Source organism: Castor canadensis, chromosome 17, assembly GCF_047511655.1.
Source record: "Castor canadensis chromosome 17, mCasCan1.hap1v2, whole genome shotgun sequence".
In the NCBI taxonomy this organism is placed as follows: domain Eukaryota; kingdom Metazoa; phylum Chordata; class Mammalia; order Rodentia; family Castoridae; genus Castor; species Castor canadensis.
The window spans coordinates 64,895,571-64,911,655 of NC_133402.1; the positions used below are offsets into that span (position 1 = coordinate 64,895,571).

The 16,085-nt window shown below is 40.7% G+C and overlaps 2 protein-coding genes across 8 annotated transcripts in view; one reads left to right on the plus strand and one right to left on the minus strand.

Moving 5' to 3' along the window:
* LOC141418462 (PHD finger protein 20-like) overlaps window positions 1-16,085 on the minus strand; it is a 307,934-nt gene that overhangs the window by 13,104 nt on the left and 278,745 nt on the right. For all 7 annotated transcript variants that reach the window (XR_012443078.1, XR_012443082.1, XR_012443080.1 and 4 more), the window contains 2 exons: window positions 3,635-3,799; window positions 3,001-3,179 (listed from right to left, as the gene is read on the minus strand). Coding sequence is in view for 3 of the 7 variants with exons in the window: in XM_074059042.1 (XP_073915143.1) it covers window positions 3,001-3,179; window positions 3,635-3,695 (240 nt within the window). In the remaining 4 variants the exon portion in view is untranslated. The remainder of the gene's footprint in view (window positions 1-3,000; window positions 3,180-3,634; window positions 3,800-16,085) is intronic.
* LOC109676989 (endogenous retrovirus group FC1 Env polyprotein-like) lies at window positions 11,335-12,930 on the plus strand. The gene has a single exon (XM_020153174.1). The coding sequence runs from the start codon at window positions 11,335-11,337 to the stop codon at window positions 12,928-12,930; it is 1,596 nt and encodes a 531-aa protein (XP_020008763.1).

Below are 16,085 nucleotides of genomic sequence, written 5' to 3' on the forward strand. Positions count from 1 at the left end.
GTTTATATTTATGTTTAAGAAAATGTTTAGCAGCTTTTTTTGATAAAACTAGGTATTAAGTCCTAAACAATAAAACTTTTAAGACATTATTTATATTTCATATAGCTTTGAGATTTTTGCATTCTGTCACAGAACCATATAAAAATATTTGCTTTCTCACTTCAGTACAGGATGGATCTCCTACGTTTTCATTAACTCTAACAACTGCTTTTCTGTTCTGTTATTATTTTTTATTAATTCCTGGGAAGGAAAAAATACATTATTTCACTCCTAACATAATTATTTACTAGTAAATGTTATTACATAATACTAATCAATATTAATATTAACACATAACATTTATGTTCAATTAGTTATATTAATGCTAAGCTCTTGCGTACTGGCCAGGTTACATTGACTGCATCCATCTATACACAGAATGAATCCTTCCTAGATGTAAATAACCTCACCATTATTGGTGGTTGTAACATTGCTTTATGGGATAAACCAAAAGGCCCTGGAGGGAGTTAGCTCTTCTTAAATACTATTTATTTCCCTCTGTTTAACCATTGGCTAAACATTTGCAAATTAAGAATTTTTATTTTTTCCATTGTGATACGTTTTTGTAATTAAATGTCCAGAACTCTTCATATATTCCATCTACAAATTGATTTTGTCTTTCTTTTAAACATTTTGTTAGCATTTATTAGTTGTAGAAGTCTATTTCATTGTGACATTTCTGTATCTGCTTACAATGTACCTGGGTGAGGCTCACCCCCACCATCATTGTCCCTCATCCCCTCCCGCCTACTTAAAACGATTTCAAAGCGTTTCTTTGTTCTATTTTCACACAAGGTGTATGCAGTACAAGGCCCATGTCCACCCTCCTTTACCCTCGCCATTCCCCCTCCCTGCTCCCACTGCTACTGACTCCCCAACAGGCCTGTTTTACATCCCTGCTCTTCTTTTAAACTGCATAATCCTGTCCAAAGAGTCCTCACTGCACTGCACTTCATCGGAGTAACCCCTTTATTACTTCCCTTTCCTTTTCCCCTATTATCCCACAGCTTCCAGTGCATTTCCTTGTCATCTCCCTACACACATGCAATGTGTTTGGATATTGTTCTCCGTCACTTTCTTTTCCTCTCCCTCCTTCCTCAAGTCCCATCAAACAGTCCCACTATTGCGAATGTGTTATCTCCCACATATGGGAGAAAATATGCCACCTTTGTCTTTCTGAGCCAGGCTGACTTCACGTAACATGATTTCCTAACCATTTAGCTGCAAACGCTCTGATTTCGTTCCTTCTTAGGGTGGGATGTGACTATATTGTGTACGCATACCACACTGTTATCCAACTGCAGATTAGAATTGAGTTTTCTGAGTGAAACAGCAAAAAAGCCACAGCGGAAATCCGTACCGAATCTCTATAAACAGCCAGCAAACAGATTACCTCACAAGGCTGGCTTAGGACTTCTGGCCTACTCTCATTTATGCAGTCAACACACTCATAGGGAACATTACCAAGATCCAGAGCACAAGAATAAACTCCCTAAAACTAAATTAACTGATTTAACTTTGGCTACCCACCATCACACTTATTTTTAGATCAGCATAAGGCAATTGCTATATGGTTTCAATAAATACCCTTAAAGTTCAGAAAGAAAGAAAAAAAAAACCTAGGAAGGGCTTACATCTGTATATACGAAAATTTCAAAAGAAAATTAATAAAAATAATTCTATAAGGATCTATCACATGACTATGTAAAATTATTCAAAATGGTGGCTAAATGTTACATTAATTTAATTCAATTTATGTATAGGTGGATGCCATTCTTTGAACATGAACCCAAGTGTAGTCAATGTAACCTGGCCAGTACGCAAGAGCTCACATTAATATTATTAATTAAACATAGATGTTATGTATCAATATTAATACTGATTAGTATTATGATAATAACATTTACCTATAAATAATTATGTTAGGAGTGAAATAATGTGGTAAGGGAGGGGGTGGGGGCAGGGGGGAGAAATGAACCAAGCCTTGTATGCACATATGAATAATAAAAGAAAAATGAAAAAAAAAAAAAAAAAGAACAAAAAAAAAAAGAAAGAAAGCAATGAATTGGGAAAGACCCAACTGCCAATTCAATAAAATATAAAATACTTAGCAACAAACCTTTAAATTGAACTGCTGGACCATAATGACGAAAATTATATTTACCTAAGAGAACAAAACAGATGGCTCAAACTAACGGGAAAACCTACTGTATTTTAGGTAGGAAGATTTAATTGAACATTATAAAGATGTGAACTCTCCCCAAAGAAGTCTCTATATTTCTTACAACCTAAATGCCAACGGGGGTTAAAAAATTTAACAAAATTATTCTAAAGTTCATCTGCAAAAATAAAAGTGGGAAAATAGCCAATACTATTTTGAAAAAGAGTAATCATGCTGCATGAGTATATTTAGTAGTACAAGAAAAATTTCAAAATGTGTTAACTTGTTTAAAGCAGATTACAAAATGTTAGGAGCATAATTTTTGCTTAAAATTAAATTATGAATAAAACGGGGCTTGGAACTGAGATAGCAAAATATAAATGATTGCCACTGGAGGATGGAGAAATGAGGCTTTTGTTCTTTAAGCTTATCTGTATTTCCTAATTTTTAAACAATAAACATATATTTATACTGAAAAAAAAAAAAGAGAGAATATGGGTCCAAAAGAAGGCTAAAGTACCACCCCAAAGTGTGAGAGTTCTTGCTTCTGACTCCTCACTGTGTGACCACAGGCAAGGTCTTTCCCTCTAGACTAGGTGACTCCTTAAGTCCTCTCATCTATCAATGTGCTATGTATGGCAGCCAGGCATTCCCAGGAAGCTGAATGAAAATGCAAAGGTAGTCTGCTACTAGTACTGTGTATATGGGCTTCTGACGCGGCTCGCCATTGTTGCTGGCAACATTTTCTCCAAGGACCAGTTTGTGCTTCTCTACTTTTGTATTCTGGAAGCTCTACCTACCTGAATCATGAAGTCATTTTCCTCCTGGACTTCACAGATACAACGTACCACCTCGAAATCATAGCGGTCATCCCCATCGAGCTCCTCATCTGGGTTGGTGGTCACATCAACATCCTGGCCATACTCATCATCACTCCAGAGAAAGCTCTCAGAAGAGGACTCACTCAAATTATCCTCCTCTGGAAGAAGAGGGAAGAAATCAGTGACTGCTTTCAATTTAGTTATAAAATTTATAAAACTCTGAAAGAGTCCAGAGTGAAACATGACCTTACATGACCCTCTCTTGCAGGAGCTTTCACAGGGCCAGGAAGTGAGGACACTAGTCTGTTCCTTGCCCAGAGTAGGCTGCCAGGCAATCAACTGAACTCCATTTCATTTGATTGAGAGAACATGGATTCCAAGGGCAGAGGAGCTACAACTAACAATTCTAACACATTCCTCAGCCTTCCTCACACAGGCAGGATCTGACTTACAGTTATCTGTGTCCACGTGGAAGATCCTAAGGACAGAGCCAGGGACACTGCATCTTGGTACCTGATAAGTTAGCTAACTTTTGCCACATGCTGATTCTGCCCCAGACACTGTCCTAAGAACTACTGTGTAACAAGTGATTAGGCAGCAGAGAGCCCCTTACCGGATGCTTTCAGTTTCCCTTTGTGGTTTCCAGATTCCAAGCCATGGAGCTGTGGGCTCATATGGATGCCAGGCTTGTGTGAGGACCCACACCTAGTGACAGCAAATGCCTTGGGTGGAGAAGGTTCCTGGGAGGTATCACTTATCTCTTCACTGCAGGGGCATTCTATAAGAACAGGATCAGGAAGGAATGAGCAACACCACATCTCATCGGGGCATTCCAGAATCAACCTCATCCAACAAACAAACTTGCTGTTTAAAGAGCTCAAAGCCATGGGGATAATGCAATCACAAAGAGGTGTGGAAGACAGATTCAGGGATTCATATCTCTAGCTACCTCTGCAAGTCTCAAATCCAAATACTTCTTCCTTACCAACACCCTCTTCCTCTTTTCTAAATATTGTTTTCCTAAGCCAGAAGTAACACTGAGAATAAAAGATGGCATCTCTTTAACTCCCCAAAAAAAAAAAAATAAATAAATAAACATAGATGTTATGTATCAATATTAATACTGATTAGTATTATGATAATAACATTTACCTATAAATAATTATGTTAGGAGTGAAATAATGTGTTTTTTCCTTCCCAGGAACTAATAAAAAATAATAACAGAACAGAAAAACAGTTCTTAAAGCTAATGAATTACAAGAAAAACCTTATTCAACAGCCTGACCATGTTTGATAAAAATCTTGGTCTTGGTTTCCTGACATTTTCACAGAAGGAAAGTGTGAGCTTGTTCAGAAATTAATTACTCTGTAGTAATCTGTGTACTTCTTTGTACTTTTCAATATCAATGGAAATGACATATTTCCTAAATACATGTATAGTTACAGATACATCATAAATACTGCTTCTGACAGGTAATAACCAAAAATAAAGGAACAAACAAAGACCATTGTTATTACTGATAAGTAGATTGAAATAGTTGAAAAATGCACAAAACACTACCTTGGGAGGGACATTTCCTCATGTTTTAGAAAATTAGCTGATGATATCAGTCTAGGCAGGATTTTAGAAAGACTCGTCTTGAGTAGAATCTTAGTAATGTGGGTTCCCCATGTTGTCCTGTACAGTATAAGCAATTTATAGTTTTAAAGTTATTCATGACATATATTAGAAACTTGAATGTTCTAGGGATGGATTGACTTTGAAGCACATTTTATGACTTAGTTAAGGATGTTCTAAGGAGCTGGAGTGCAGTTCAGTGGTAGAGTGCTTGTCTAGCATGTGCAAATGCTGGGAGCAATCCCTAACACTGCAAAATAAACAAACGTAGATAAATAAATACACAAATAAGTAAATAATGCTCTACTTTTTCTACGAGGAGTTGGTGAATGGAATAGATAAAAATCTCATGATATATTACATATGAGAACAAAAGTATGGGAGAATCCTTAAGCATGTCAGTGTAAATAAGTAACAGTAATCTATGAATCATGTTAAGTATAAATTAAGTAACCTTGTAATTTGTAGGCTATGATGAGCAAAGATAAATTAAGTGGATATTATCTTTGCTTAATAAAGACTAAAAAAAATCATATAGTCTCCCTCATATGCGGACATTAGATCAAGGGTAAACACAACAAGGGGATTGGACTTTGATAGCATGATAAAGTGGGAGCACACAAGAGAGGTAAGACATCCAAAAAACAAGGTAACATTTGTTGTTCTTAATGCAGAGAAACTAAAGCTATTATAATTAATAATCATGCCGTGGTCTTAGTGACCATGATAAGCATAAATAAATTATAAACACATGTAACAACTGAGAGCATGTGTCCTGTATTTGCCTGTCTTAAAAAGATATAGTAATTATAAAATTGATAGCTTTACATGTTATAAATCTGAATCTCTTACATTGTTGCATGCTGGCATTACAAATTTATACATTTTAAACATTACTGTTAATTGATGAAACAATGGATCTGAAGATATTTATATCATTTTGCAAGAGAAGAAACTGTTTCTCTTTTGTTAGTAATAGCCAGTGGTTTTTCACAGTTGTCATTTTGATTCCTGCTAATAACACAAAGTCATACAGCATCATTTATTATGGTGGTAAATTCTGTGAGTTTGGAATTCAAGCAGCAGCAAAAACAGCTTTTTTTCTTTTTTAGGACATCAGGTTTCAGCTGGAGTGACCTGAATTGGGCTCTTAGAAAAACAGGACCCAAGACTGAGAGCAGAAATAAAAAGAAGAACCACTTTCAAAATGCTTTCTTCACTTATATGCCTCACACTTGGTTTGAGATAAAGAATGAATTTAGAATAAAGTGTTCAGTTAGGATGCTTAACAGAAGCTTTTGTGCTTGGCCTCTCCAACATGGTATACTTGCTCCAAGAGCAAGTGTCCCCATGAACAAGACAGAAAGCATGTCTTTCATGACTTAGACTCCCAGGTTAAATAACCTCATCCCTTCTGCAGACACAGATACAAACACAACCAGATTTAAGAAAGAGGATGTACAATCCATCTTGCAGACATACTTTTAAGGTACCAAAATTTAAATTTAGAAATTCATAAAAGAAAAATGTTATAAGTCAGTTTTGACAGAAGCATTAATGCTTCTTTTTTCTTTTGCTTTCAAAGTGATTTCAAGTAATAGAGAAAGTGATTTGATGAAGCTCAGAAAAAGATTCATTTAATAAATCTAGATGAAGAGTATCAAGCAAGACCAAGAACAAAAGTTATATGAGAAATAATATGTTGGTTGTATTCAAAGTAACCAAAGATTGAGGCTAACAGGAACTAGAAGGGTATGGAACATACAATGTGAAGTCTCTTAGCATTAGATAACACTCAGGTTATAATAATTAATTATATACTATAATTGGCAATACATTATAATTAATATGGTATATTCTTCAATTTTGCCAGATGAAAGGAGACTTGCTAGAGCACATGAGATCCTCTAAACTACACTGAGATTTAAGGTAGAGAGTAAACTAATATTGAGTCCTAGTCTTGGGCTCCTAATTTAGATATACTTTGTGTTTTAGATTTAGGGAATAAATGTCTGAATGTGCTTATAGACTCAATTAAATCCTTCTACCTCAGTCAATGAAATGGCAATGTTATATTTATTTACTTATAATGTATCAAATGCAGGTTACCAAATTTTACTGCTATAATAAAAGATTGTTTTCAAAGGGAAAAAGAGAAAACTAAATGACTATACTTTAAACAGTAGTAGCATCCTTTTCAGAGAAGGGTAAATTTAGCACGGATATATTTTATAATACAAGAAGATTGCCTGTTTGATGCAGCCAAAAGTCTTTAGATGGAATGTATATGTTGGTCCATCCAAACTCTAGTGGGTATTCCATTCAACCAACAGTGACCTTGAACATCACGCCTAAGTAAAATTGCAAGTCTATTAGCATATATTCTAACTTTGCCTAGGATATCTGACAGTAAAGAAGCATATACTGTAAACCATTAGTATGTGTCAACACTGTACTACAAAATTGGGAAAATAAAGGGTATAAGACAGACATAGCCCCTGCATGAATGGAAAAGTTACATCTGTGTGTGTGTGTGCATGTTAGTGTGTGTGCATGTGCATGCATGTGTGTGTACATGTTTGTGTGCATGCATGTTTGCATATTTGTGTGTGTGAATGTGTATGTGTGTGTATACATGTCGTGGCTGATGTTGGGAAAGGAGGTGATGGAAGCTGGGCACAGTGACTCATGCCACTGTAATCCTAGCTACTCAGGAGGTGAAGATCAGGAGGCTTGTGGTTGCAATCCAGCCTTGGGAAAATGTTTGCTAGAATCTATTTTAATATTAAAAAGCTGGGCATGAATACAGAACTTTTAAACTGGTTGGAACAACTATAAGAAAAGGACTAAAGTAGAAAGAAGAAAAATACAGGAAATGAACCAAATAGGGCAGTAATACATATGTACATGGAAGTGCTACAAGGAAATTTTATGTAGCTGTCTTAAACAAGCAAAAATTTCTTTTTCCTTTCTTTTGCAAAATTGGAGAACAGGAGGAAGGAATAGGTCCTGCCTGGGGAGTAGGTGATACCAATGGGAAGGGGGAGGAGGATAAAGGGTGTAAGAGGGTGAATATAGTGCAAATACTATGTACCTATTAATGTAAACAGAAAAAAGATACCTTTTGAAATTATTTCTCAAATGGGGAGATAAAGGAGAATGGTGGAGGGGGTGAATTCGAATATGATACATTTGATATGTTGTAAGTGTTTGGCTGGTGGCCCGCCACCACACGGCAATCAGGGACTTTCTACTCCACCCTCCCTCTTCTTCTTCCCCCTCTGGTTGCCACGGCAACTCTGCCCCTGCCAGCAACTGCTGCTGGGGGGCAGTCACCCTCCCCTTTCCTTCTCCCCCTATGGTTGCCACAGCAAACCTCGCCAGCAAGCAATAGGTTTCAACCTATCCTATAGGTCCATATTACCCTGAGCCCCTCCTTCACTAGGCCTCAACCTATCCCAGTGTTCCACAATACCCTAAGCTCTTGACTTCACCCAGATTATAAAAACTGGGCTGCCATTTCTCAGGTGCGACTTCTCTGGCCCTGACCTTGGGGACGGTGAACCTCGCCCAAGAGTGTGCTCTCAATAAAGCCTGCTTGCTTTGTTATTTGGCTCTGATTTGGCCTTCCCATCTGCGTCGACCTAACATTTGGTGCCGAAACCCGGGAGGAAGCGAGCCTCACCCGACTCCAGGCAGTTGGGGCCCTGGGCCAGGCCCTGGCTTGAGGCCCTTCCTCTTCTCCAGATCAGTGCTCTGGCTCCGGCCAGGGTGAGTCTTCTCCCCCATTTTGTTCCTCCTTGGGCCCCTGTCCTAGTCGCAGCTGTGCCAGGATCAGCCCCTCCATTTCTCCTCGCTTCTGGGCACCCGGAGAGACGTCTCCCCTGCCCAGGCTACCTCCTCCGAACTAGGTCTCCTCTTTTAGTGAAGGACACTTTCCTAAAGGTTGAGACTCTCCGAAAATTCGGGGATGGGGTCCTTCCAATCCAAGCCAGACTCAGGAACTCCTTTGTCCTGTCTCCTCTCAAACTTCCCAAATTTGGGACTCTCTCCAGACCTCCACCACAAGCAGCTCATTTTTCTACTTCACCACGGCATGGCCACAATACACCTTAGACAACAACTCAAAATGGCCTCCACAGGGCACTTTTGATTTTAATATCCTCACTGATCTTGACAATTTTTGCCATTGAACCCATAAATTGTCTGAGGCCCCATATGTGCAGGCCTTCTAGGAACTGCCCTCTCGCCCTTCTCTGTGCCTCCAATGTTATCCTTCCTAGATCCTTCTTGCTCAAACACCCAATTCCTCTGGATCCTCTCTCCCATACCCCAACCCTTCCCTTCTGTCTGAGTCCACTGAATTCCTTGCCCCTCCTCCCCAATGACCACAACCACCCCCATCACCCCACCCGGCTTCCCCTCTCCCTCTCTCACCCACTGAACCCTCTCCACCCAAGCAGCCACCTCCTTCGGCCTTGTCTCCCACTCCCTCTGCTCCACCCACTCCCTGCCCTCCAATGTCCCCAATAGCCTCCCACACTCACTCACACTGCCCTTCCCTACCCCCTCTCCTTTGTCCTCTCTGAGAGGTGGCTGGAATGGAAAGACTGGTCAGAGTCCATGTTCCTTTCTCCCTCCAGGACCTATCACAGATAGAAAAGCGCCTGAGGTCCTTCTCTGCCAACCCCTCTTCTTATGCCAAAGAGTTCCACTATCTACCTCAGGCCTATGACTTAACTTGGCATGACATATTCGTCATTATGGCCTCCACCCTTACCCCTGATGAAAGGGAATGCATCAAAGCAGCAGCCCGACGCTATGCTGATCAACTCCCCTTGGCTGACCCCACAGTCCCTGTGGGGTAATACGCAATTCCCAACTGTGACCCTAACTGGGACTACCAACCCGAAGCTCCAGGATGCTGCTGGAGAGACATAATGATTTGATGTCTCCTACAGGGCATGGACACGGTGTCCAACAAAATTGTCAATTGTGACAAACTCTGAGGTCACCCAAGGGGCTGAGAAAGTCCAGTCCTTTTTCTTAACGGCCTCCAGGAGGCCCTCACCCAATATACCCAATTAGACCCCACCTCCCCTGCTGAGGCAACAATTCTGGCTGGACATTTTATATCTCAGTCCACAACAGATGTTAGAGCTAAACTAAAAAAGGCTGAAGATGGCCCTCAAACACCTATACAGGACTTGATGAAAATGGCATTTAAAGTTTTAATGCCCAATAAGAGACAGCAGAGTCAACCCACCAAAAACACCTCCAACAAAAGGTGGCCCTCCAAACCCAAGCCTTGGTAGCAGCCCTGCTGCTGGCTGGATTACAGCCCCAAGTCAAAGGAGGAACCCGAAACCTCCCATCAGCTCCTCCAGGAGCCTGCTTCAAATGTGGCAAAGAAGGACACTGGGCTCGCCAACCCGAGACCTCCAACTAAGCCCTGCCCAAAATGCAAACAGGTGGGTCACTGGGGATCAGATTGCCCTGGACAGGGCTTATCCCCTACGGCTCCTCGTGGAGGGTCAGCCCCACCAGCTATCCAGATCCCTGACTTTTTTGAACTGGCAGAAGATTGATAACACCTTGACTCAGGGACCCCAATCACCCTCACCGAGCTCAGGGTCATGCTCCAGATAGCGAGTAAGTCCATCTCCTTCCTCTTGGACATGGGGGCTACCTATTCTGTGCTGCCTACCTACTAAGGTTTAACAGTTCCTTCATCAGTCTCTGTTATGGGAATTGATGGCTCTCCATTCTGCCCATATAAAACTCTGCCCCTTCCTTGCTCTGCTGGAGGTATAATATTTGTACACTTTCCTTATCATTCCATTCTGCCCTGCCCCACTTCTAGGTCGAGATATTCTAACAAAACTTGGTGCCTCCATAACCATCCCTCCCCACCCACTAGAACCTCTACCCTCCCACTCACTCCTTTTGGCCTCTGCTAGCCATCTTGCCCCTCTTCCTCCTCCTGGATATGCTCCTCCCACCCTTCCACTTCTGGTCAACCCCACTGTCTGGGTCACCTCAATCCTGATTGTGGCTACACACCACCCACCCATCTGCATTTCTCTTAAGGACCCTAACCAATACCCCTGCAGACCCCAATTTCCTATTTCAGAAACTCATTGCCAAGACATAAAATCAATAATTACCAAACTCTTAAATCAAGGTCTCCTTATACCTATAAATTCCCCATGTAACACACCTATCCTTCTAATAAAAAAGCCTTCTGGGTCCTATAGATTAGTCCAAGATCTGCACATTACAAATGAGGCTATTATCCCCATCCACCCATGGGTCCCAAATCCTTATACAATCCTCTCCAACATCCCTCCTGATACTACTCATTTTTCTGTCCTCGATCTCAAGGACACCTTTTTTACTATCCCCCTCCATCCAACTCCTATTTCCTCTTTGCCTTTACCTGGAAAGACCCAGATACTCACCTCACCCAACAACTAACTTAGACAGTTCTTCCTCAAGGCTTCCATGATAGCTCCCACCTACCATTTCTACCAAAACTTGGCAAACTACACAGGTGGGGCCCACTTCCCTTCGGATCTCCCAGGCTGGGAACACTCTTAATGCTGCTCTTGGCTCTTCCTCCAGCCCTATCTGAACCATCTTCCTCTTATCACTGGAGATTCAGCATCCAAGAAACATATACAAAGGACAATAGGATGGTCTCCTGCCTCACCAATGCCGGGGACTGCCCCTCCGGAGGATGTAGCAGACCACTCACCCTCCAGTTTCAGCACTCCTTTAGCAGCACATATGGCACAAGAACTATAAATCTTGGTTATTTCTGTTTTACATTTAATCAAACTGAACCATACTGCCAAGAGGGAGCCAAATGGGTTGAGGAATATGGAGGATGTCCATATTGGTCCTGCAGAATTCATTACATTAAGTTCAATACTGGATCTCACTCAGGCAACTCACTGGAAGCTTCCTATGATGGCTCCCAGGTACACCTTTACATTCCTGACCCCTGGGATAATAGATGGACAACCGGGGTGATAGCCAAGGGATATCAACCTGGGTACTACACATACCCCTCAACAACCTTCAAGATCTGGAGGGAGTATGTGCACATGGTCCCTGAGATCCTTGATGTACTAAAGGACCAGGCAAAAGACATTAGGGAAGCAGAAAACAGTCTTCAAAACAAAACCCAGAGGGACCCTATTTCCTGGCTGTCCCTGGTGCAGGAAGGTGCCAACTTGCTAAATAGGTCATATCTGGCCAATGTAACTAAATGTTTCCTTTGTGCCGCATTGTCCAGGCCCCCACTCATAGCTGTGCCCTTACCTGGGCCATTCCCATCAAACGTGTCAACCTCCACACCTCTGCCCGCCCCCATTGTGGGAGCCCTCCTATATAGAGATCCTCTATCCCCACAATTGCCCTTCTGCTACTCTGATCCTGGCCAAATGTGTAACACCACTAACCCTACCATATTGGACTCCCTCTGGGCTCCTCCAGGAGGCTACTTTTGGTGTAATGGCACACTTTCAAAAAATCTTACCCAACAGGCCCTGACTTCCCAGCTCTGCTTACCTGTCTCTATGGTTTCCCAGCTTACCATATATGGAAGAGGAGAATTCTTCCAACTCATAGACCTTACCTCAAAAATCCAGCCTTCACCTCAACACAGAACTAGGAGGGCTGTCTTCCTGCTTGTCCTTGTGGGCATATCTTTGGCAGCCTCAGTGGCGGCTACCGGTTTCAGCTCTGGTGCCCTGGCTCACTCAATGATCCAGACTCAAAGGCTCTCTCAACAGGTCCTGGCAGGCTTTGAGGACTCAGCAACATCCCTTGCCTCTCTTCAAAGACAGATAACTTCCCTAGCTCAGATAACCCTACAGAACCCCTGCACCTTGGACCTTCTTATGGCAGATAAAGGGGAAACTTGCTTCTTTCTTTGGGAAGAATGCTGCTACTATATTAACAAGTCAGGCCTGGTGGCAACTCACGTCCAGTCTCTTCACAAGCTCAGGGACGAGATGCGCCGCTACAATACTGCCTTGACTGACACCCCTGGCTGGTGGAATTCACCCCTGTTTAACATTCTCACCTCACTGATTGGTCCCATAGTAATTATTTGTCTCTTTCTGCTTCTGGCACCCTTTCTCTTTCAATTTTTCCAGGACCACCTATGCCAGTTAACTTGGGTAACCTTCAACAAAATGATGCTCCAGGTTCATGACTACCAGCCTCTCTGCATGGGGTTCGGCTGCACCGGTCAAACGACCCAAAACATCCCCAGCCCCTAATTCCACCCTCTTTCAGCAGGAAATAGTCAGAACTGATTCTGGGATGTTCGGCCCGTGGCCAGCCACTGCATGGTGATCAGGGACTTTCCACTCCACCCTCCCTCTTCCTCTTCCCCCTCTGGTTGCCACGGCTGGCAATTCCCACCATGGCTGGCAACTCCCACCAGCGGGCAATCACCCTCCCCTTTCCTCCTCCCCCTATGGTTGCCATAGCAAACCCCACCGGCAGGCAGTAGGCTTCAACCTATCTTAAAGGTCCATATTGCCCTGAGCCCCTCGTTCACTAGTCTCAACCTATCCCAGCATTCCACAATACCCTAAGCTCTTGACTTCACCCAGATTATAAAAACTGGGCTGCCATTTCTCTGGGGCAACTTCTCTGGCCCTGACTTTGGGGATGGTGAACCTCGCCCAAGAGCGCACTCTCAATAAAGCTTGCTTGCTTTGTCATTTGACTCTGATTTGACCTTTCCATCCACATCGACTTAATAGTAAGAACCTTTATAAATGCCAAAATGTACCCCCACCCAGCACAACAATTAAAAAAATTAAAGCTGGACATGGTGATGTGTACCTGTTGTCCCAGCTGTGCAAGAAGGGTAAATAAGAGACCAGTGACCATGCCTTCCTTACCATAAACGTGAGACCCTACTCAAAACATAACTAAAGCCTAAATGTCTGCCAACATGGCTTAGGTAGTAGAGCACCTAATTCCAAGGTTTTGAATTCAAATTCCAGTGTGGTTGCAAAAAGAAATGATGATGTGAAAAGTCTAATGTGAATGAAATTTTGAGAGTAAGAATATGGATGAATGTTCAGAAAAGAAATCATGGTTGGTGTATTAGCTCTGACTTCCACAATACAATACTACAGGAGTTTATTTTCTCACAATTTTGAAAGTGAAAAGTCCATGATCAAGTTTCTAGTCCATTCCATTTGACAAGAGCTTTCTTCCTGCTCTGCCAATATCTCCCTTCTCACTTTGCCCTGATATGGCCTTTCTTGGTGTTCACTGAAATAGAGAGAGAGTTCTCTCTTTTCTTAAGGAAACTAAACTGATTGCATATGGTCCCCACCCTCATGACCTTCTGTAACCTCAATTCCTTTCCGAGGAGCTAGATGTTCAAAGACAGCCACATGGAGTGTTAGGAGTTCAACCTATGTATTTGGAGGAAAGAGTTATATAACAATATAGACCACAACAGTGGGAGAAACATTTGTGGGTCGTTAGCTCTTGGAAGGTTCTTATCCAGACTATGAGTTGGATTTCTGTAGAAAAGCAAGTTCAGGACTGTGTGGTGAATTGACTATAATAGGTATTAGGTAGTGAGAGGAAAATAATTCCAAAAGGTGTAACAAATGAACAAAACTAGACTACGAAGGAGTAGAAAAAGGAATCTGGAGAGATTGGCTTAATAGAAACCAAGGATCAGAAGTTATCAAAGAGAATATGGTATATAAAATGTGAAGAATCAAGGAAGTTCTTGTCATTAGTCTGACAGGTTGTCAGCTCTGCCCTGAACAGTAAAAGTTAAGAGAGATTTTAAGGGTTTTGAAAGGTCAATTTGCTCTAATGAGGATTTGGATCATGGCACGGTGCTTAGAATTTGAGTAATAATTGACCTATAAATAATTATATCTTTAGATTAAATCACCTACACTTTAACTCACTACATGAATACGAGGTTGAAATTTTCTTCTTTAGTGTTTATAAACTGGCATACAGTTCTGTCTATAAAATATGCAACCTTCCTTAGAAATTCATATTATAAATGTTGGAAGCAGGTTAAGTGGAAGCCTTTGATAATAAAATTCTATTCTACCTTTTATACAAGACACAAATTTGTTACTAATTCATAGTATGCAAGATCAGCAGACAGAGGATTCTACAATATAAATAAATATAAAAATAATTTCACAGGAAATCGGAATGAAATCAAATCACTTGGCAGAGCTGTTTTGTCATTCCTATAATGATGCCACTTGCTAGAACAAGTGATTCTAACCTCTTCCTTGCCTTCTTAATTAAATTATAATAATAGTAAATGAACTTATGACTAAATGATTTGAAAGTTGATTATCAATTTACTACTTTGTCACAATCAAAAGTTAGTGAAGTTTATATAATTATGGAAATCCTGCATTTAACAAATTTCTATAAACACCTAACTTCCATTTACTCTATAGTAAGTCAAGTAAAAAAAAGAACTGCCTAAATATGTGATTAGTACAGATATTTACATGAAAACCATGTTTGTGATATTTGACATTCTTTCATCCATTTCCTTAGCCTTCATTTGCTTTTGAATTTCCCCAAACTTTTGAAATGCAATTCTTCCTAATTCCCAACCATGAATTCTATAAAGGTTTTGCATTGTTTTAAGTTAAGTTTCTTTGAATTTTTTGATTTCTTTGACAACTTTTATGTTTTTCCCCTCCTGACATTTAAAATATCATTCTACTTAGTATTGTTGGTTAGGAAATAATCTGCTTAGTCACACAATCTTTGTTATCTCTCCTAATTTACCTCCAGCAGACCATATAGGATTTCTACTCTCCAATCCTAAGTGTCTTATCTATTATTCACTGTGCATGGTTAATATTACATGTGATTGACCTTGTTATATCACCTAAGAACATTTTGCAAACATATGCATATATTCATTAACTTAAATTAACTAATACTTATGAAATTAAAAATCAGTAGAGCCTAATTACTTATCTGTTGTTACAATTTTATCAACAACTCCTACCTAGAACAGTGCCAGCCATTGGGTCTGTTGCAAGTCTACTCTATAGAAAATTTAATTCTACTATTTTAAAATTTCCAAAATCTTCTGCCAAGATTAGGTCAGGGAATTAGAACTGCATGACAAATGAGTGGCAAAGAGGAAGCAAAGCTGCACCTCTGTCCACCTACACAGTAACATGAGGTTATGAACAAAATACCACAGGCATACCTACTAATAGCAATAATGGAGAAAATGAGGGAAGCTCTTGGGTGATTGCATCTAACAGTTTAAATCACTCAGAAAAGCACACATATTAGCATAAGTTGATAGAGTTTTTGCCAAATATTATCGTCTAGAATAATGATGTAACACGCCCATGGAGAGTATGTTATACAGTCTTCATCTACATGGAAGGGAGAGGAT

What these genes read in the sequence shown, in the direction of transcription:
- LOC109676989 (XM_020153174.1), top strand. Translation starts at nt 11,335, where the DNA reads ATGGTCTCCTGCCTCACCAATGCCGGGGACTGCCCCTCCGGAGGATGT.